Raw genomic sequence first — 21,485 nt, 5'->3', positions numbered from 1 at the left:
ACACCGCTCAGTGACTAGACTATCTCTGTCAGACACCGCTCAGTGACTAGACTATCTCTGTCAGACACCGCTCAGTGACTTGATTATCTCTGTCAGACACCGCTCAGTGACTAGACTATGTCTGTCAGACACCACTCAGTGACTTGATTATCTCTGTCAGACACCGCTCAGTGACTAGACTATCTCTGTCAGACACCGCTCAGTGACTTGATTATCTCTGTCAGACACCGCTCAGTGACTAGACTATCTCTGACAGACACCGCTCAGTGACTAGCCTATCTCTGACAGACACCGCCCAGTGACTTGATTATCTCTGTCAGACACCGCCCAGTGACTTGATTATCTCTGTCAGACACCGCTCAGTGACTAGACTATCTCTGACAGACACCGCCCAGTAAGTGCCTCAAACAGACACAGACAACAGGCAGAGACACAAACAACAGCTCCTCTTTCATTGAGGCTAAATGGAGACTGAGGTAGGAATACATGTCTACGCTGGGAAAAGTTAGTTTCCTTTATTTTTTATTTTTTATTATTTATTCGTTGTCTGATCTGTCGTCATGGGTGACGTTGTCAACGCTCTAATGGAACTCTTCATTTTGCTGCTTCTCTTGCTGTTGTATTTGGTGGTGTTTTAGCAGTGCTCTTCAGCAGCTAACCTGAACAGGAACTCCACACTTAGGTCTACATTGTAAGTGTAGAGTTAACATGTGTTCAACTTTTGGAGAAAGCAGAAGGAAGATGTGGATGTTTTTTTTAAAATTTTATATACCTAATCAATATCTGTGGTTTGTAACTCAGAACTATGTTCCGGCCAAGTAAGTGTGTGTGTGTGTGTGTGTGTGTGTGTGTGTGTGTGTGTGTGTGTGTGTGTGTGTGTGTGTGTGTGTGTGTGTGTGTACAACAGCAGGTTTTTATGTACTGTTCACAGCAGTGTCGTATAAAACCACATAGCTAATGTCATGCTTGGGGTAGTGTTTTATTTTAGCGCTGAAAAGCTGATGGTGAATATGCTGGGAACCTGCAATATTGCGTAACGTGGGCTGCTACCAGAGATAGTAAGGCTTTGTCCCAAATGGCATCCCCCAGGGCTCTGGTCTAAAGTAGTGCACTGTATAGGGTTCCATAGGGCTCTGCTCTAAAGTAGTGCATTATATATATAGGGGTTAGGGTTCCATAGGGCTCTGATCTAAATTATTGCACTATATAGGGAATAGGATGCCGTAGGGCTCTGGTCTAACGTAGTGCACTATATAGGGAATAGGATGCCGTAGGGCTCTGGTCTAAAGTAGTGCACTATATAGGGAATAGGATGCCGTAGGGCTCTGGTCTAAAGTAGTGCACTATATAGGGAATAGGATGCCGTAGGGCTCTGGTCTAAAGCAGTGCACTATATAGGGAATAGGGTGCCGTAGGGCTCTGGTCTAACGTAGTGCACTATATAGGGAATAGGGTGCCGTAGGGCTCTGGTCTAAAGTAGTGCACTATATAGGGAATAGGGTGCCGTAGGGCTCTGGTCTAAAGTAGTGCACTATATAGGGAATAGGGTGCCGTATGGCTCTGGTCTAAAGTAGTGCACTATATAGGGAATAGGGTGCCGTAGGGCTCTGGTCTAAAGCAGTGCACTATATAGGGAATAGGGTGCCGTAGGGCTAAAGTATTTGACAAAATAGACCGGCATGCCTCTCCATAGGAAAACAATGGGGGGAGCTCAGTGTTCCAAGGGCAAAAAGTAGTTGTGGGCTAGTGTTTGATGACAACCGAGCTCGTTGCCCAGAGTTAAATCATTAGAAAGAGGAGATTCTCCTGATTTTTAAAATGGTGTCCGACTTGAAAACATCTAAATATGCACACGTTGCAAGACATTTGGTGAAATAGACAGACATGTTTCCCCTATAGGAAACAATGGGACAAATCAAAATCAAATCAAATGTATTTATAAAGCCCTTCGTACATCAGCTGATATCTCAAAGTGCTGTACAGAAACCCAGTCTAAAACCCCAAACAGCAAGCAATGCAGGTTCAACCTCAGAGTTCCAAGAGTCATTTTTTTGTTTCAATTTGAACTACCAACAACGTGGGCAGGTCTCATCGTCATGAATAGCAAAGCATTGTGACATAGAACAATAGGATTAGAACGCTTGGAAGACAAGTTGGTGCCACGGTGCTCAATAGAACTAATAGGAGCTGGCAGGGTGAAAAATGCTCTAAAATAAGGCCTGTTTTTTTTCGTGATTACTTCAAAACTACGGCAGGCAGCTGGGACATATGGTCATATTATGAAACTGGGCTCCATGGCGGATGCAATGAACTAGTTTTTATCAGAAAGTGTTGTTAACCTGTTTGGGATAGGGGGCAGCATTTTCTCGATTTGATTTGATTTGATTTTGATTTGAATGAAAGGCGTGCCCAGAGTAAAGTGCCTGCTACTCAGACCCAGTTGCTAATATATGCATATTATTAGTAGATTTGGATAGAAAACACTCTGCAGTTTCTAAAACTGTTTGATTGATGTCTGAGTATAACAGAACTCATATGACAGGCGAAAACCTGAGAAGAATCCAACCAGGAAGTGGGAAATCTGAGGTTTGTAGTTTTTCAAAGCTTGGCCTATCGAAAACACAGTGTCTATGGGGTCAAATTGCACTTCCTAAGGCTTCCACTAGATGTCAACCGTCTTTAGAAACTTGTTTGAGACTTCACCTGTAAAGGAGGGGCTCATAAGGGCTCTTTGAGTCAGTGGTCTGGCAGAGTGCCACGAGCCCGTGATGCGCGGTCACGAGAGAGTTAGCTCCCGTTCCATTGCTTTTCTACAGACAAGGGAATTCTCCGGTTGGAACATTATTGAAGATTTATGTTAAAAACATCCTAAGGATTGATTCTATACTTCGTTTGACATGTTTTCTACGGACTGTAACGGAACTTTTGGACCTAGTGCTCGCGCCTCATGAAGATGGATTACTGGGCTGAACGCGCTAACAACAAGGAAGAATTTGGACATAAATTATGAACTTTATCGAACAAATCAAACATTTATTGTTTAACTGGGATTCCTGGGGGTGCATTCTGATGAAGCTCATCAAAGGTAAGTGAATATTTACAATGATATTTCTGACTTCTGTTGACTCCAACACGGCGGATATCTCCTTGGCTTGATTTGTCGTCTGAGCGCCATACTCAGATTATTGCATGGTGTGCTTTTTCCGTAACGTCTTTTTGAAATCTGACAGAGCGGTTGCATTAAGGAGAAGTCTATCTTTAATTCTGTGAATAACACTTGTATCTTTTATCAATGTTTATTATGAGTATTTCTGGAAATTGATGTGACTCTCTGCAAAATCACCGGATGTTTTGGAAGCAAAACATGGCTGAACGTAACGTACCAATGTAAACTGAGATTTTTGGATATAAATATGCACTTTATCGAACAAAACATACATGTATTGTGTAACATGATGTCCTATGAGTGTCATCTGATGAAGATAATCAAAGGTTCGTGATTATGTTTATCTTTAATTCTGCTTTTTGTGAAAAATGGCTGTGTGTGTTTTTGTGACTTGGCTCTGACCTAACATAATCATATGTTGTGCTTTCGTTGTAAAGCCTTTTTGAAAATGGACACGATGGGTAGATTAACAAGAAGTTTATCTTTCATTTGGTATATTGCACTTGTTAATGTGTAAAAGTTAAATAGTTAGTGTCCAGTCTACTAGAGTGGATGGAGACCATCCTTTTACAAAAACACAGCATTGGTAGAACACAAATATCTTACTATTTGTTACGTATATAATTTGACTATTAATATCAAACAAATCAGGTAAATACGTATTTTTCTCACACAATGGTCAGCCATGCTAGTACAGCACCCCTGGAGGACATTAGGGTTAAGTGCTCAAGGGTACATTGACAGTAAACACGGGGGCAGCAGAACGGACAAGGCCAGATTAAACACGGGGGCAGCAGAACGGACAAGGCCAGAGTAAACACAGGGCAGCAGAACGGACAAGGCCAGATTAAACACAGGGGCAGCAGAACGGACAAGGCCAGAGTAAACACGGGGGCAGCAGAACGGACAAGGCCAGAGTAAACACGGGGGCAGCAGAACGGACAAGGCCAGAGTAGACACGGGGGCAGCGGAACGGACAAGGCCTGATTAAACACGGGGGCAGCGGAACGGACAAGGCCAGAGTAAACACGGGGGCAGCAGAACGGACAAGGCCAGAGTAAACACGGGGGCAGCAGAACGGACAAGGCCAGATTAAACACGGGGGCAGCAGAACGGACAAGGCCAGAGTAAACACAGGGGCAGCAGAACGGACAAGGCCAGATTAAACACGGGGGCAGCAGAACGGACAAGGCCAGATTAAACACAGGGGCAGCAGAACGGACAAGGCCTGATTAAACACGGGGGCAGCAGAACGGACAAGGCCAGAGTAGACACGGGGGCAGCAGAACGGACAAGGCCTGATTAAACACGGGGGCAGCGGAACGGACAAGGCCAGAGTAAACACGGGGCAGCAGAACGGACAAGGCCAGAGTAAACACGGGGCAGCAGAACGGACAAGGCCAGATTAAACACGGGGCAGCAGAACGGACAAGGCCAGAGTAAACACAGGGGCAGCAGAACGGACAAGGCCAGATTAAACACGGGGGCAGCAGAACGGACAAGGCCAGATTAAACACAGGGGCAGCAGAACGGACAAGGCCTGATTAAACACGGGGGCAGCAGAACGGACAAGGCCAGATTAAACACGGGGGCAGCAGAACGGACAAGACCAGATTAAACACGGGGGCAGCAGAACGGACAAGGCCAGAGTAAACACGGGGGCAGCAGAACGGACAAGGCCAGATTAAACACGGGGGCAGCAGAACGGACAAGGCCAGAGTAGACACGGGGGCAGCAGAACGGACAAGGCCAGAGTAAACACGGGGGCAGCAGAACGGACAAGGCCTGATTAAACACGGGGGCAGCAGAACGGACAAGGCCTGATTAAACACGGGGGCAGCAGAACGGACAAGGCCTGATTAAACACAGGGCAGCAGAACGGACAAGGCCAGAGTAGACACAGGGGCAGCAGAACGGACAAGGCCAGAGTAAACACGGGGGCAGCAGAACGGACAAGGCCAGAGTAAACACGGGGGCAGCAGAACGGACAAGGCCAGAGTAAACACTGGGGCAGGCGTAGCCTGATATGGATGTGTTGGCTTAGCCTATATATAGTTAAACATAAAGATACTCTGGCCTAGGTGACTTTATATTATTGATACTTTGTTGTTACTGTGAATTAATAAGATACCTCTCCCCTCCCTTCCCCTGTCACTATTTCTCTACCCTCCCTACCTCCTCTCTTTCCATCCCCTCTCACTCTCTCCCTCCCTCTCCTTCTACCTCCCCCTCCCTCTACCTCCCCCTCCCTCTCCCTCTACCTCCCTCTACCTCTCCCTCCCCTCTACCTCCCTCTACCTCTACCTCCCTCTACATCTCCCTCCCTCCCCTCTACCTCCCTCTACCTCCCTCTACATCTCCCTCCCTCTCCCTCCCCTCTACCTCTCCCTCCCCTCTACCTCCCCTTCTACCTCCCCTCCCTCTACCTCTACCCCCTCTACATCTCCCTCCCTCTACCTCTACCTCCCTCTACCTCTCCCTCCCCTCTACCTCCCTCTACCTCTACCTCCCTCTACATCTCCCTCCCCTCTACCTCTCCCTCCCCTCTACCTCCCTCTACCTCCCCCTCCCTCTACCTCCCCCTCCCTCTACCTCCCTCTACCTCTCCCTCCCTCTACCTCTCCCTCCCTCTACCTCTCCCTCCCTCTACCTCCCCCTGCAGCCGGGTATCGTGTCTCCCTTCAAGCGTGTGTTTCTGAAGGGAGAAAAGGGTAGAGATAAAAAGGCTCAGGAGAAGACTACAGAACGCCGTGCCCTCCACACCTTCTCCCTCTCCCTCCCCGACCACCGCATCGACCCTGACATCCTGCTCAATGACTACGTAGAGAAGGAAGTCAAGGTGAGAGGTCAGAGGTCAAGGCTCTCGGGGCACGGAGGAGGACCTGACTAAGAGCTAAGAGTGTTGGCCGATAGCTTCGCATCCCAGGTCTCCCCACTGCTTCTGAAAAACCCCTAATAATGAAGTGACTATATCCTCTGTTCTGTAGTACTTGGGCCAGCTGACGTCAGTACCAGGATACCTGAACCCCTCCAGCCGAACAGAGGTGCTACAGCTCATTGACAATGCCAGGGTAAGTTGCATCTCAAATGGATCCTTTATATAGTTCACTAAAGAATTTAAACTAAAGAATTTAAACTAAAGAATTTAAAAGTCAAGATTTATTCACAGAAGGTAAAAAAAAAAAGTGTTATCTTTCTTTTTTGAATCGTTTTGAATAAAGCCTCTGATATTTCACTTTTCCACGACGTTACAAAGAAAAGTCATGGGATATATTGTGTTGCGATGGGAACAACATGAGTGAAACTGTGACGTCATTTCCTGGTTACCTAGAAGTCCCACCAGTTGGCGGGTCAGCTTACTTCGGAGCAGGATGCAGTGGTCAGTCTGTCGGCCTATAATGTGAAGCTGGTGTGGCGGGATGGAGAGGATATCATACTGCGTGTTCCCATCCACGACATCGCTGCCGTGGCATACATACGAGACGACTCACTGCACCTGGTGGTGCTCAAGACAGGTACCTAACCACTTTACCTACCTTATCCCACTACACCTGGTGGTGCTCAAGACAGGTACCTAACCACTTTACCTACCTTATCCCGCTACACCTGGTGGTGCTCAAGACAGGTACCTAACCACTTTACCTACCTTATCCCACTACACCTGGTGGTGCTCAAGACAGGTACCTAACCACTTTACCTACCTTATCCCACTACACCTGGTGGTGCTCAACACACAGGTACCTAACCACTTTACCTACCTTATCCCGCTACACCTGGTGTTGCTCAACACACAGGTACCTAACCACTTTACCTACCTTATCCCACTACACCTGGTGGTGCTCAACACACAGGTACCTAACCACTTTACCTACCTTATCCCACTACACCTGGTGGTGCTCAACACACAGGTACCTAACCACTTTACCTACCTTATCCCACTACACCTGGTGGTGCTCAACACACAGGTACCTAACCACTTTACCTACCTTATCCCGCTACACCTGGTGGTGCTCAACACACAGGTACCTAACCACTTTACCTACCTTATCCCGCTACACCTGGTGGTGCTCAACACACAGGTACCTAACCACTTTACCTACCTTATCCCACTACACCTGGTGGTGCTCAACACACAGGTACCTAACCACTTTACCTACCTTATCCCACTACACCTGGTGGTGCTCAAGACAGGTACCTAACCACTTTACCTACCTTATCCCGCTACACCTGGTGGTGCTCAACACACAGGTACCTAACCACTTTACCTACCTTATCCCACTACACCTGGTGGTGCTCAACACACAGGTACCTAACCACTTTACCTACCTTATCCCACTACACCTGGTGGTGCTCAACACACAGGTACCTAACCACTTTACCTACCTTATCCCACTACACCTGGTGGTGCTCAACACACAGGTACCTAACCACTTTACCTACCTTATCCCACTACACCTGGTGGTGCTCAACACAGGTACCTAACCACCTATCTACCTACTAGAGCTGGGTCCGATAAACCAAAAACGATTGACAACTGACTATATTGATCACTTATCGCGGGCATTTTGCTAATATTGTTCATTATGATACTAGAGAAATGTGAAGTTTGAAATGAAATGTTTGCTAATTTGTCTGATAGTTAACGGACTTCAACCATGGAACCACTAATAGTGTAAAGGATCGTAAATACAGAACTGTGGTGCTGTATTAATGTTCTGAACTTATCGTTGATATGTAGAATAATGTCTCAACCCTACAAGCAATATTATTATGGTGTTTATAACACGGTTTTAAATACCTCTATGGACCGTGATGCTAAAACTAGACTATAGCAAAATGCATAGCGCGTTAAATGAAAAAGGTATTGTCAGATATTATTCATCCTAAACAGACAGGTTGTTTTAACTTCTTGCGTCGAGCCATCCCGGATCCGGTATCGTGACTACAGCCTCAAGCTCATTACCATAACGCAACGTTAACTATTCATGAAAATCGCAAATTAAATGAAATGAATCTATTTGCTCTCAAGCTTAGCCTTTTGTTAACAACACTGTCATCTCAGATTTTCAAAATATGCTTCTCAACCATTGCAAAACAAGCATTTGTGTAACAGTATTGATGGCTAGCGTAGCATTTAGCGTAGCATTTAGCGTTAGCATTCAGCAGGCAACATTTTCACAAAAACCAGAAAAGCATTCGAATAAAATCATTTACCTTTGAAGAACTTCGGATGTTTTCAATGAGGAGACTCTCAGTTAGATAGCAAATGTTCAGTTTTTCCTGAAAGATTATTTGTTTAGGACAAATCGCTCCATTTTCTGCGTCACGTTTAGCTACAAAAAAAACCTGTATCCAGATTGTGTAAATCTATCCGCAAGCTCATTAGCATAACGCAACGTTAACTATTCATGAAAATCGCAAAGTAAAATGAAATTAATCTATTTGCTCTCAAGCTTAGCCTTTTGTTAACAACACTGTCATCTCAGATTTTCGAAATATGCTTTTGAACCATAGCTAAACAAGCTTTTGTGTAACAGTATTGATAGCCTAGCATAGGATTATGCCTCTCTTTCAGCATGCAACATTTTCACAAAAACCAGAAAAGCATTCAAATAAAATCATTTACCTTTGAAGAACTTCAGATGTTTTCAATGAGGAGACTCTCAGTTAGATAGCAAATGTTCCGTTTTTACAAAAAACTTTGAAGAACTTCAGAGCCCATGTATCTAGATGTGTATCGTTCCTGTATCAGAGGAGTCCATGTATCTAGATGTGTTTCGTTCCTGTATCAGAGGAGTCCATGTATCTAGATGTGTATCGTTCCTGTATCAGAGGAGCCCATGTATCTAGATGTGTATCGTTCCTGTATCAGAGGAGTCCATGTATCTAGATGTGTATCGTTCCTGTATCAGAGTCCATGTATCTAGATGTGTATCGTTCCTGTATCAGAGCCCATGTATCTAGATGTGTATCGTTCCTGTATCAGAGGAGTCCATGTATCTAGATGTGTATCGTTCCTGTATCAGAGGAGTCCATGTATCTAGATGTGTATCGTTCCTGTATCAGAGCCCATGTATCTAGATGTGTATCGTTCCTGTATCAGAGGAGTCCATGTATCTAGATGTGTATCGTTCCTGTATCAGAGGAGTCCATGTATCTAGATGTGTATCGTTCCTGTATCAGAGGAGCCCATGTATCTAGATGTGTATCGTTCCTGTATCAGAGGAGTCCATGTATCTAGATGTGTATCGTTCCTGTATCAGAGCCCATGTATCTAGATGTGTATCGTTCCTATATCAGAGGAGTCCATGTATCTAGATGTGTATCGTTCCTGTATCAGAGGAGTCCATGTATCTAGATGTGTATCGTTCCTGTATCAGAGGAGTCCATGTATCTAGATACGTATCGTTCCTGTATCAGAGGAGTCCATGTATCTAGATGTGTATCGTTCCTGTATCAGAGGAGTCCATGTATCTAGATGTGTATCGTTCCTGTATCAGAGGAGTCCATGTATCTAGATGTGTATCGTTCCTGTATCAGAGGAGTCCATGTATCTAGATACGTATCGTTCCTGTATCAGAGGAGTCCATGTATCTAGATGTGTATCGTTCCTGTATCAGAGGAGTCCATGTATCTAGATGTGTATCGTTCCTGTATCAGAGGAGTCCATGTATCTAGATGTGTATCGTTCCTGTATCAGAGGAGTCCATGTATCTAGATACGTATCGTTCCTGTATCAGAGGAGTCCATGTATCTAGATGTGTATCGTTCCTGTATCAGAGGAGTCCATGTATCTAGATACGTACGTAAGGAAACCTGATTATTATGATTGTAATGATGGTGTGCTTTCTCTCTCTGCTTCTCCAGCCCAGGAGGCAGGTGTGTCCCCGTGCCCCAGTACCTGTCCTGACCTGTCTAAGTCCCAGACCCTCAGCTCTCTGTCTGAGAGCGGGGCGGTACTGGTAGAGGTCTGCTGTCTGCTAGTACTGGCTGTCGACAACAAGGTATCTAACACATTGCCTCCTCCTGCTGGCTATCGACAAAACACACAACTACCTTTTCTCAGACTGTTGGCTATGTTCCCAAACCATTTCCCCTTTGTTTCCTGTCGTCTGCAGACAGCAGCAGAGGAGCTGTGTCTCCTACTCAGCCAGGTGTTTCAGATAGTCTATACGGAGTCCACTATAGACTTCCTGGACAGAGCCATCTTTGACGGAGCCACCACCCCCACCAGACACCTCTCTCTCTACAGTGGTGAAGACCTCAATCAATTAACACATCAATCAATCCCACACAGACACTGACACCTCTCTCTTACCAGTGGAGGCTGCTGAGAGGTTGGACGACTCATAATAATGGCTGGAACAGGAGCGAATGGAATGGCATTAAAAAATACCTGGGAACCATGGAAACCATGTGTTGGATGTATTTGATACCACTCCACTGATTTTCGTTCCAGCCATTACCTCGAGCTCGTCCCACCCAACTAAGTAGCCACCAACCTCGTGCTCTCTATAGGGATGAGGCTCTGCCCTCCTCAAAATGTTTTCACTGTTACTAAGAGCAGCAATAAAAAAAAAACAGTTTTGATTTGTTGTTGTTTTGATAATTAATATGAATCCATTTCTGTTTTCTAATTGTGAAGACGACTCTTCAAGCAAGGTGGACCTTAAGGAATCATTCGAAGCAGAGGCCAGCACCTTGTAAGTAGCTAGAATTATGCCTGTGTGTTATGCAGTTAGTTCCAAGGTTCTCAGGGCGGTGGTTCTCAGGGCGGTGGTTCTCAGGGCGGTGGTTCTCAGGGCGGTGGTTCTCAGGGCGGTGGTTCTCAGGACGGTGGTTCTCAGGGCGGTGGTTCTCAGGGCGGTGGTTCTCAGGGCGGTGGTTCTCAGGGCGGTGGTTCTCAGGGCGGTGGTTCTCGGGCGGTGGTTCTCAGGGTGGTGGTTCTCAGGGCGGTGGTTCTCAGGGCGGTGGTTCTCAGGCGGTGGTTCTCAGGGCGGTGGTTCTCAGGGCGGTGGTTCTCAGGGCGGTGGTTCTCAGGTGGTGGTGTCAGGCGGTGGTTCTCAGGGTGGTGGTTCTCAGGGCGGTGGTTCTCAGGGCGGTGGTTCTCAGGCTGTGGTTCTCAGGCTGTAGTTCTCAGGCTGTGGTTCTCAGGCTGTAGTTCTCAGGCTGTAGTTCTCAGGCTGTAGTTCTCAGGCTGTGGTTCTCAGGCTGTGGTTCTCAGGCTGTGGTTCTCAGGCTGTGGTTGGTATTGGTATGTTATTAGGATCCCCATTAGCCGCTGCAAAAGCATCAGCTACTCTTCCTGGGGTCCTCATGAAACATGACATGATACACAGTACAGAACATTATTAGTCGAGGACTGAAATACATACATGTAAAATGTCACAAATACTGTAGCCTACATATCAGTACATAATATATAGGTCTAATACATAGTACAGAACATTATTAGACTGTAGCCTACGTATCAGTACATAATATATAGGTCTAATACATAGTACAGAACATTATTAGACTGTAGCCTACGTATCAGTACATAATATCTACATAGTACAGAACATTATTAGACTGTAGCCTACGTATCAGTACATAATATATAGGTCTAATACATAGTACAGAACATTATTAGACTGTAGCCTACGTATCAGTACATAATATATAGGTCTAATACATAGTACAGTGAAAATTACAATACAAGATATACAAAATGGCTCTTCAGTCCTTTTTGTACAGTAAGGTGGTCTTGTCTGGTTTTATTGCTAGCTTGACTTACCTGGGTTACCAGAGACTTGAGGCTTGACTTACCTGGGTTACCAGAGACTTGAGGCTTGACTTACCTGGGTTACCAGAGACTTGAGGCTTGAGTTACCTGGGTTACCAGAGACTTGAGGCTTGACTTACCTGGGTTACCAGAGACTTGAGTTACCTGGGTTACCAGAGACTTGAGGCTTGACTTACCTGGGTTACCAGAGACTTGAGGCTTGAGTTACCTGGGTTACCAGAGACTTGAGGCTTGACTTACCTGGGTTACCAGAGACTTGAGTTACCTGGGTTACCAGAGACTTGAGTTACCTGGGTTACCAGAGACTTGAGACTTGAGTTACCTGGGTTACCAGAGACTTGAGGCTTGAGTTACCTGGGTTACCAGAGACTTGAGGCTTGAGTTACCTGGGTTACCAGAGACTTGAGGCTTGAGTTACCTGGGTTACCAGAGACTTCCATGTAGTCATGGCTCTATTTAGTACTGTGCATTTCCCAGCCTCTGTTCTGGACTTGGGGACTGTGAAGAGACCTCTGGTTGCATGTCTTGTGTTGTACTGACGAGTGTCTGTACTGTGAAGAGACCTCTGGTTGCATGTCTTGTGTTGTACCGACGAGTGTCTGTACTGTGAAGAGACCTCTGGTTGCATGTCTTGTGTTGTACCGACGAGTATCTGTACTGTGAAGAGACCTCTGGTTGCATGTCTTGTGTTGTACTGACGAGTGTCTGTACTGTGAAGAGACCTCTGGTTGCATGTCTTGTGTTGTACTGACGAGTGTCTGTACTGTGAAGAGACCTCTGGTTGCATGTCTTGTGTTGTACTGACGAGTGTCTGTACTGTGAAGAGACCTCTGGTTGCATGTCTTGTGTTGTACTGACGAGTGTCTGTACTGTGAAGAGACCTCTGGTTGCATGTCATGTGTTGTACTGACGAGTGTCTGTACTGTGAAGAGACCTCTGGTTGCATGTCTTGTGTTGTACTGACGAGTGTCTGTACTGTGAAGAGACCTCTGGTTGCATGTCTTGTGTTGTACTGACGAGTGTCTGTACTGTGAAGAGACCTCTGGTTGCATGTCTTGTGTTGTACCGACGAGTGTCTGTACTGTGTTGACAACTGCTTGAACAGACACATCAATATCTCTCGGCTGAACTTTGATCCAGGAGAGAATGACATTTTCCCTGCGTGTACATCTAAGTGCGATACGTGCTGCTTTGATCTGGACCAACTGCAATTCACCTATTTCCTTCTTTGCTGCACATGACCACACAGCTGGACAGTAGTCCAGGTGAAACTACACATGACCACACAGCTGGACAGTAGTCCAGGTGAAACTACACATGACCACACAGCTGGGCAGTAGTCCAGGTGAAACTACACATGACCACACAGCTGGGCAGTAGTCCAGGTGAAACTACACATGACCACACAGCTGGACAGTAGTCCAGGTGAAACTACACATGACCACACAGCTGGACAGTAGTCCAGGTGAAACTACACATGACCACACAGCTGGACAGTAGTCCAGGTGAAACTACACATGACCACACAGCTGGACAGTAGTCCAGGTGAAACTACACATGACCACACAGCTGGGCAGTAGTCCAGGTGAAACTACACATGACCACACAGCTGGACAGTAGTCCAGGTGAAACTACACATGACCACACAGCTGGACAGTAGTCCAGGTGAAACTACACATGACCACACAGCTGGACAGTAGTCCAGGTGAAACTACACATGACCACACAGCTGGGCAGTAGTCCAGGTGAAACTACACATGACTACACAGCTGGACAGTAGTCCAGGTGTGACAAAACTAGGGCCTGTAGGACCAGTCTGGTCAGATGAGATGTCAAGACGGCAACGCCCTATCATGGACAGACTTCTTCCTATTTTAGCAACCATTAAATCTATATGTTTTGACCATGACAGCTTGCTATGGTTCTGTTGGGTTTTAGTGATGTGGTTCTGGAGGGTTTTAGTGATGCGGTTCTGTAGGGTTTTAGTGATGTGGTTCTGTATGGTTTTAGTGATGTGGTTCTGGAGGGTTTTAGTGATGTGGTTCTGGAGGGTTTTAGTGATGTGGTTCTGTAGGGTTTTAGTGATGTGGTTCTGGAGGGTTTTAGTGATGTGGTTCTGTAGGGTTTTAATGGTGTGGTTCTGTAGGGTTTTGATGTGGTTCTGGAGGGTTTTAGTGATGTGGTTCTGTTGGGGTTTTAATGATGTGGTTCTGGAGGGTTTTAATGATGTGGTTCTGGAGGGTTTTAGTGATGTGGTTCTGTAGGGTTTTAATGGTGTGGTTCTGTAGGGTTTTGATGTGGTTCTGTAGGGTTTTTTGTGATGTGGGTCTGTAGGGTTTTAATTATATAGTTATGTAGGGTTCTGTTGATGTGGTTCTATTTGTTCTATAGTTCTTTCCAGGGTTCTCTAGAGGCAGGGGGCGACTCTCCGTCCCCCACCTCTACCCCAGCCTCCCCTCAGACCAAGACAGCCAGCGAAGGAGAGCTGAGCACCACCGCCACAGAGCTGCTACAAGACTACATGACCACGGTAGGGTGGGTGTGTTGTGTGTCTGTGCGTGTATAGATGTATAATGGTGCCTGAGGGGATGTCTGCCGTTTAACCAACTGCTATTTTGTGTGGTTTTTTTCTCACATTGTTTGTAATTTATTTTGTACATAATGTTGATGCTACCGTCTCTTATGACCGAAAAGAGGTTCTGGATATCAGAACAGTGATTACTCACCTGAAACTGGATGAAGATTTTTTTTTCTTTAATGAGTCCGACGAGAAGGATATACTGCTATCCGGAGAACAGGCCCAAATCCCCATCATTCGCGTGGAGAAAAGACAGAAATACAGGGGGTGGAGATCAGGGTGCCTCGTCGGCGAGTGGGTAACACGCCTCTACTATCCGTTCTATCGGACAACATGCAATCACTGGAGAATAAACTGGATGATCTCCGTTCGAGACTATCCTACCAACGTGGTATTAAACTGTAATATATCTTATGTTTCACCAAGTCGTGGCTGAACGACGACACAGATATACTATACAGTTGGCTGGGTGTTCCGTACAACGGCAGGACAGAACAGCTAAGTCTGGTAAGACGAGGTGGTGGTGGGGGTGTTTCTATTCGTCAATAACAGCTGGTGCACATTGTCTAATGTTAAAGAAGTCTTGAGGTATTGCACCTCATGATAAGCTGTGGACCACACTATCTACCAAGAGAGTTCTCATCTATATTTTTTGTAGCTGTCCATTTACCACCACAAACAGATGCTGGCACTAAGACTGCACTCAACGAGCAGTACAAGGCCATAAGCAAACAAGAAATTCTCATCAGGCCACCTGAAAAGTGTCTACACTGAGATTTTCGACCTCTCCCTGACAGAGTCTGTAATACCTACATGTTTCAAGCAGACCACCATAGTCCCTGTGCCCAAGAAAGCGAAGGTAACCTGCATAAATGACTCACGTCGGGAGCCTTGAAGTGCTGTGAAAGACTGGTCATGGCTCACATCAACACCATTTATCTCCCGGAAACCCTAGACCCACTTCAATTTGCATACCACCCCAACAGATCGGATGACGCAATCTCAATCGCACTCAACACTGCCCTTTCCCACCTGGACAAAATGAACTACTATGTGAGAATGCTGTTCATTGATTTACAGCTCAGTGTTCAACACCGCAGTGCCCTCAAAGCTCATCATTAAGCTAAGGACCCTGGGACTAAACACCTCCCTCTGCAACTGTATCCTGGACTTTCTTACAGGTGGTAAAAGTAGGCAACAACACATCTGCCACACTAACCCTCAACACTGGGCCCCTCGGGGGTGCGTGCTTAGTCCCCTCCTGTAGTCACAGTTCACCCACGACCCCAGCACCATCATTAAGTTAGCTGAAGCCACAACAGTGGTAGGCCTGATCACCGACAACGATGAGACAAAGTAGCTGATCGTGGACTACAGGAAAAAGGGGGAAGAACACACCCCCATTCACATCAACGGGGCTGTAGTGGAGCGGGTCGAGAGTTTCAAGTTCCTTGGTGTCCACATCACCACCAAACTATCATGGTCCAAACACACCAAGACAGTCCTTTAGAGAGCATGACAACGCCTATTCCCCCTCAGGAGACTGAAAAGATTTGACATGGGTCCCCAGATCCTCAAAAAGTTCTACAGCTGCACCATCGAGAGCATCCTGACCGGTTGCATCACCGCCTGGTATGGCAACTGCTTGGCATACGACCGTAAGATGCTACAGAGGGTAGTGCAAAAGGCCCGGTACATCACTGGGGCCAAGCTTCCTGCCATCCAGGACCTATATACTAGGCGGTGTCAGAGAAATGGCCAAAAAATTGTAAGACTCCAGTCACACAAGTCATAGACTTTTCTCTGTGCTACCACACGGCAAGCGGTACCGGAGCACCAAGTCTAGGTCCAAAACAGCTTCTACCCCCAAGCAATAAGACTGCTGAACAATGTATACTACTTGCATGTACCGTGCCAAGAAAAGTATGTGAACCCTTTGGAATTACCCGGATTTCTGCATGAATTGGTCATCAAATTTGATCTGATCTTCATCTAAGTCACAAAAATAGACAAACGCTATGTGTTTAAACTAATAACTCACCAAATTATTGTATTTTTCTTGTCTATATTGAATACATCATTTAAACATTCACAGTGTAGGTTGGGAAAAGTATGTGAACTCCCCCCCCCCCAAGGCTAATGACTTCTCCAAAAGATCATTGGAGTCAGGAGTCAGTTTACCTGGACTATAATCAATGAGACCAGATTGGAGATGTTGGTTAGAGCTGCCCTGCAATATAAAAAACATTCCAAAAATGTGAGTTTGCTGTTCACATGAAGCATTGACTGATGTGAACCATGCTTCAAACAAAAGAGATCTCAGAAGACCTATTATAGCGTATTGATGACTTGCATAAAGCTGGAAAAGGGTTAAAGTATCTCTAAAAGCCTTGATTTTCATCAGTCCACGGTAAGACAAATTGTCTATAAATGGAGAAAGTTCAGCACTGTTGCTACTCTCCCTAGGAGTGGCCGTCCTGCAAAGACGACTGCAAGAGCACAGTGCAGAATGCTCAATGAGGTTAAGAAGAATCTTATAGTGTCAGCTAAAGACTTACAGAAATCTCTGGGACATGCTAACATCTCTGTTGACGAGTCTACGATACGTAAAACACTAAACAAGAGTAGTGTTCATGGGAGGACACCACGGAAGAAGCCACTGCTGTCCCAAAAAAACATTGCTGCACGTCTGAAGTTTGCAATAGTGGATGTTCCACAGCGTTTCTGGCTAAATATTCAGTGGACAGATGAAACTACAGTTGAGTTGTTTGGAAGGAACACACAACACTATGGGTTGAGAAGAAGAAAAAAGTAAAGTATGGTGGAGGGAGCATCACTGTTTCCTGCCTCAGGGCAGGAAGTATGGTGGAGGGAGCATCACTGTTTCCTGCCTCAGGGCCTGGAAAGCTTGGTGATCGACAGATTTTGCAGGAGAATGTAAGGCTATCTGTCTGCCAATTGAAGCTCAACAGGACATCACGCAGAAGTTTGGTGACGCAACATTACAATGACCCAAAACACACAGAAGTAAATCAACAACAGAATGACTTCAACAGAAGAAAATATGCCTCCTGGTGTCACCTAGTCCTGACCTCAACCCGATTTGAGATGCTGTTGCATGACCTCAAGAGCAGTTCACACCAGACATCCCAAGAGTATTGACCTCAAGAGCAGTTCATACCAGACATCCCAAGAGTATTGACCTCAAGAGCAGTTCATACCAGACATCCCAAGAGTATTGACCTCAAGAGCAGTTCATACCAGACATCCCAAGAGTATTGACCTCAAGAGCAGTTCACACCAGACATCCCAAGAGTATTGACCTCAAGAGCAGTTCATACCAGACATCCCAAGAGTATTGACCTCTAGAGCAGTTCACACCAGACATCCCAAGAGTATTGACCTCAAGAGCAGTTCATACCAGACATCCCAAGAGTATTGCTGAACTGGAACAGTTTTGCTCAGAGGAGTGGTCCAAAATTCCTCCTGACCCCGTTGTGCAGGTCTGATCCTCAACTACAGTAAACGTTTGGTTGAGGTTATTGCTGCCAAAGGAGGGTCAACCAGTTACTAAATCCAAGGGTTCACCTACTTTTCCCACCCTGCACTGTGAATGTTTACACAGTGTGTTCAATAAAGACATGAAAACGTATAATTGTCTGTGTTATTAGTTTTAAGCAGACTGTCTATTGCTGTGACATAGATGAAGATCAGATCACATTGTTTGACTAATTTATGCAGAAATCCAGGTAATTCCGAAGGGTTCATCTTGCCACTGTAGCCATCGTTATTGTTATTTAATTGTTTTTACTTTAGTTTATTTAGTAAAAATCTCAACTCTATTTCGTGAGCTACACAGTTCTTGGTCAAGGGTTTGTAAACATTTCACGGTAAGGTCTACACCTGTTGTATTTGGCGCATGTGACAAATACAATTTGATTTGATTTATGAGGCTTTGGTGATCTATAAAATATGTACAGCTGTTCAGTTGCAGCTAACCTAACCCTCTTTTAGGCTCATCTCATTTTATTTTTCTTTAACCTTTTTCCCTCCCCTCTCCCCCCTTTTCTCTCCCCCCTTTTCTCTCTCCCTCCCTCTCTCCCCCTCTCTCTCCCCTCTCTCTCTCCCTCCCTCCCCTCTCCCCCTCTCTCTCTCCCTCCCCCCCCTCTCCCCCTCTCTCTCTCCTCCCTCCCTCCCCCTCTCTCCCTCCCTCCCTCTATCCTCCCTCCCCCTCTCTCTCTCCCTCCCTCTCTCCCCCTCTCTCTCCCTCCCTCTCTCCCCCTCTCTCTCTCCTCCCTCCCCCTCTCTCCCTCCCTCCCCCTCTCTCTCTCTCTCCCTCCCTCCCTCTCTCTCTCCCCCTCTCTCTCTCCTCCCTCCCTCTCTCCCCCTCTCCCTCCCTCTCTCTCTCCTCCCTCCCTCCCTCTCTCTCCCCCTCTCTCCTCCCTCCCCCTCTCTCTCCCTCCCTCCACCTCTCCCTCCCTCTCTCTCTCCTCCCTCCCCTCTCTCTCTCTCTCTCCCCCTCTCTCTCTCCTCCCTCCCTCCCCCTCTCCCTCCCCCTCTCTCTCCCTCCCTCCCCCTCTCTCTCTCTCTCTCCCCTCTCTCTCTCCTCCCTCCCTCCCCCTCTCCCTCCCTCCTCCCTCTCTCCCCTCTCTCCCTCCCTCCTCCCCTCTCTCCCCTCTCTCCCTCCCTCCCTCTCTCTCCTCCCTCTCCCCCTCCCCCTCCTCCCTCCCTCTCTCCCTCTTTTCCTCTAAGTTGCGTACCAAGTTGTCCTCTCAGGAGATCCAGCAGTTTGCTACTCTTCTTCATGAGTACCGTGACGGAGCGTCCGTCCATGAGTTCTGTATCAACCTTCGCCAGCTCTACGGGGACAGCAGGAAGTTCCTCCTACTGGGTGAGAACCACTTCCTGTATGGGGATCACAGGGTAAAAGGTCAAACCTGGGATGTGTTTAGAGGTCAAGCCGAGCAGCAGGAAACAGTTGTGAAGCGAACGGGAGATTTTTACCTGAGCTTGACCATTGAGAAGGCTTATTTTGTGTTTCCCAATCCCTGTTTTTGCTTTCGTTGTGCTTTTATTGAACAGGACCTTGCTGTTTCAATGTGTGAAATGAGTCTGCACTATTTCAGTTCACTTAAGGCTCTCGGGGTTCTACAGTGGGGCCATTTCATGTGCCTAAATATGTGCTGCGTGTCCTCGATTGTTAATTTAGGAGCGAGCACCTGTGAGTCTAGAGAAATGAGGGACTCTAGCTTTAATACCTAAAATCATTCTCATTGTGCTGCTAAATTTATTTGTCTCCTTGTAAAAAAGGTCAGAGCCCTGCTTCTGTGATTCAGACTGTCTGTGCATTGTCCTTTTTCCCCCTTTACGATCCCACGTCCATCCAGGTCTGAGGCCGTTCATCCCAGAGAAGGACAGCCAACACTTTGAGAACTTCCTGGAGACCATCGGTGTCAAGGACGGTCGTGGCATCATCACTGACAGCTTCGGACGCTACCGACGCACCGCCAGCTCCGCCTCCGACTCAACCACCAATGGGAACGGGGCGGTGGGAGGGGACGGGGGTGGGTCTGACGAAGGGCTTGTGCCCTCCGAAGGAGACGAATGGGACCGCATGATCTCTGATATCAGTAATGATATAGAGGCTCTGGGCGTCAGTATGGACCAAGAGGGGTCACACCCTAGCCTCTAACCCCTACCATCGAGACTGTGCTGCAGTATGTACCAAGAGGGGTCACACCCTAGACCCTACTCCCTACCATCGAGACTGTGCTACAGTATGTACCAAGAGGGGTCACACCCTAGACCCTACTCCCTACCATCGAGACTGTGCTGCAGTATGTACCAAGAGGGGTCACACCCTAGACCCTACTCCCTACCATCGAGACTGTGCTGCAGTATGGACCAAGAGGGGTCACACCCTAGACCCTACTCCCTACCATCGAGACTGTGCTGCAGTATGTACCAAGAGGGGTCACACCCTAGACCCTACTCCCTACCATCGAGACTGTGCTGCAGTATCTACCAAGAGGGGTCACACCCTAGACCCTACTCCCTACCATCGAGACTGTGCTGCAGTATGGACCAAGAGGGGTCACACCCTAGACCCTACTCCCTACCATCGAGACTGTGCTGCAGTATGTACCAAGAGGGGTCACACCCTAGACCCTACTCCCTACCATCGAGACTGTGCTGCAGTATGGACCAAGAGGGGTCACACCCTAGACCCTACTCCCTACCATCGAGACTGTGCTGCAGTATGTACCAAGAGGGGTCACACCCTAGACCCTACTCCCTACCATCGAGACTGTGTTGCAGTATGTACCAAGAGGGGTCACACCTTAGCCTCTAACCCCTTGCCTCGAGTCTGGGTTGCAGTATGGACCAAGAGGGGATGACGCCCTACCCCCCTAGACCCTACTCCCTACCATCGAAACTGTGCTGCAGTATGTACCAAGAGGGGTCACACCCTAGACCCTAAACCCTTCTCCCTATGCCCTAGCTCATACCCCCTAGTCCCTACTCGTCCTAAACCAAGAGAGAGGACGATCCAGCCAGCCCAGATCCAACCCCCTGATGATGACATGCTGTGCATTGTGGCCAATCAGCTTTCAGTGTGAGCCAGCGTGGGGCCCATCCGCTCGGCCTTTTAAAGAAAACTTTATTGATCCATTCGTAGTGGTTTTTACTTTTAAGTCTCTGGAGTTTTGATTGTTATTGGCAGCATCTGCCATCAGTGACCAGGATGAAGCTGAGTCGCCCTCCTGAGGGCAGCCATCTTGAATACCCACAATGCTCTGTCTGGTGTCTCGCTTCACAATGGGTGCGTTTGACATTGCAGCCGACTTTTAAAAGGCGAGTCGAGACCGACTGATCTACAAATCACCTTAGATCATTAAAAAAAACGACCTACTCGATTATTATATGTGGGTCAAGTCAGTCCCTTCATACAGCTT

The 21,485-nt window shown here is 46.9% G+C and overlaps 1 protein-coding gene across 3 annotated transcripts in view; it reads left to right on the top strand.

Moving 5' to 3' along the window:
- ccm2 (CCM2 scaffold protein) overlaps nucleotides 1–21,197 on the top strand; it is a 75,202-nt gene extending 54,005 nt beyond the window's left edge. Inside the window, exons 1-10 of one of the 3 annotated variants that reach the window (XM_065008556.1) lie at nucleotides 388–476; nucleotides 5,829–6,005; nucleotides 6,154–6,237; nucleotides 6,498–6,681; nucleotides 10,034–10,170; nucleotides 10,285–10,420; nucleotides 10,812–10,869; nucleotides 14,343–14,481; nucleotides 19,282–19,420; nucleotides 19,917–21,197. In XM_065008556.1, coding sequence (XP_064864628.1) covers nucleotides 465–476; nucleotides 5,829–6,005; nucleotides 6,154–6,237; nucleotides 6,498–6,681; nucleotides 10,034–10,170; nucleotides 10,285–10,420; nucleotides 10,812–10,869; nucleotides 14,343–14,481; nucleotides 19,282–19,420; nucleotides 19,917–20,221 — 1,371 coding nt within the window. In that variant the 5' untranslated portion in view covers nucleotides 388–464 and the 3' untranslated portion in view covers nucleotides 20,222–21,197. Of the gene's footprint in view, nucleotides 1–387; nucleotides 505–5,828; nucleotides 6,006–6,153; nucleotides 6,238–6,497; nucleotides 6,682–10,033; nucleotides 10,171–10,284; nucleotides 10,421–10,811; nucleotides 10,870–14,342; nucleotides 14,482–19,281; nucleotides 19,421–19,916 lie in introns of those variants that run through there. The other 2 variants (XM_065008554.1, XM_065008553.1) reach the window with 2 other exon arrangements.
- Nucleotides 21,198–21,485: the final 288 nt, after the last annotated feature.

The sequence above is a fragment of the Oncorhynchus nerka genome, linkage group LG24 (genome assembly GCF_034236695.1).
Source record: "Oncorhynchus nerka isolate Pitt River linkage group LG24, Oner_Uvic_2.0, whole genome shotgun sequence".
NCBI lineage: Eukaryota > Metazoa > Chordata > Actinopteri > Salmoniformes > Salmonidae > Oncorhynchus > Oncorhynchus nerka.
The sequence above is the reverse complement of the archived record's forward strand: the minus strand, read 5'-3'. Positions and strand labels throughout refer to the sequence as shown.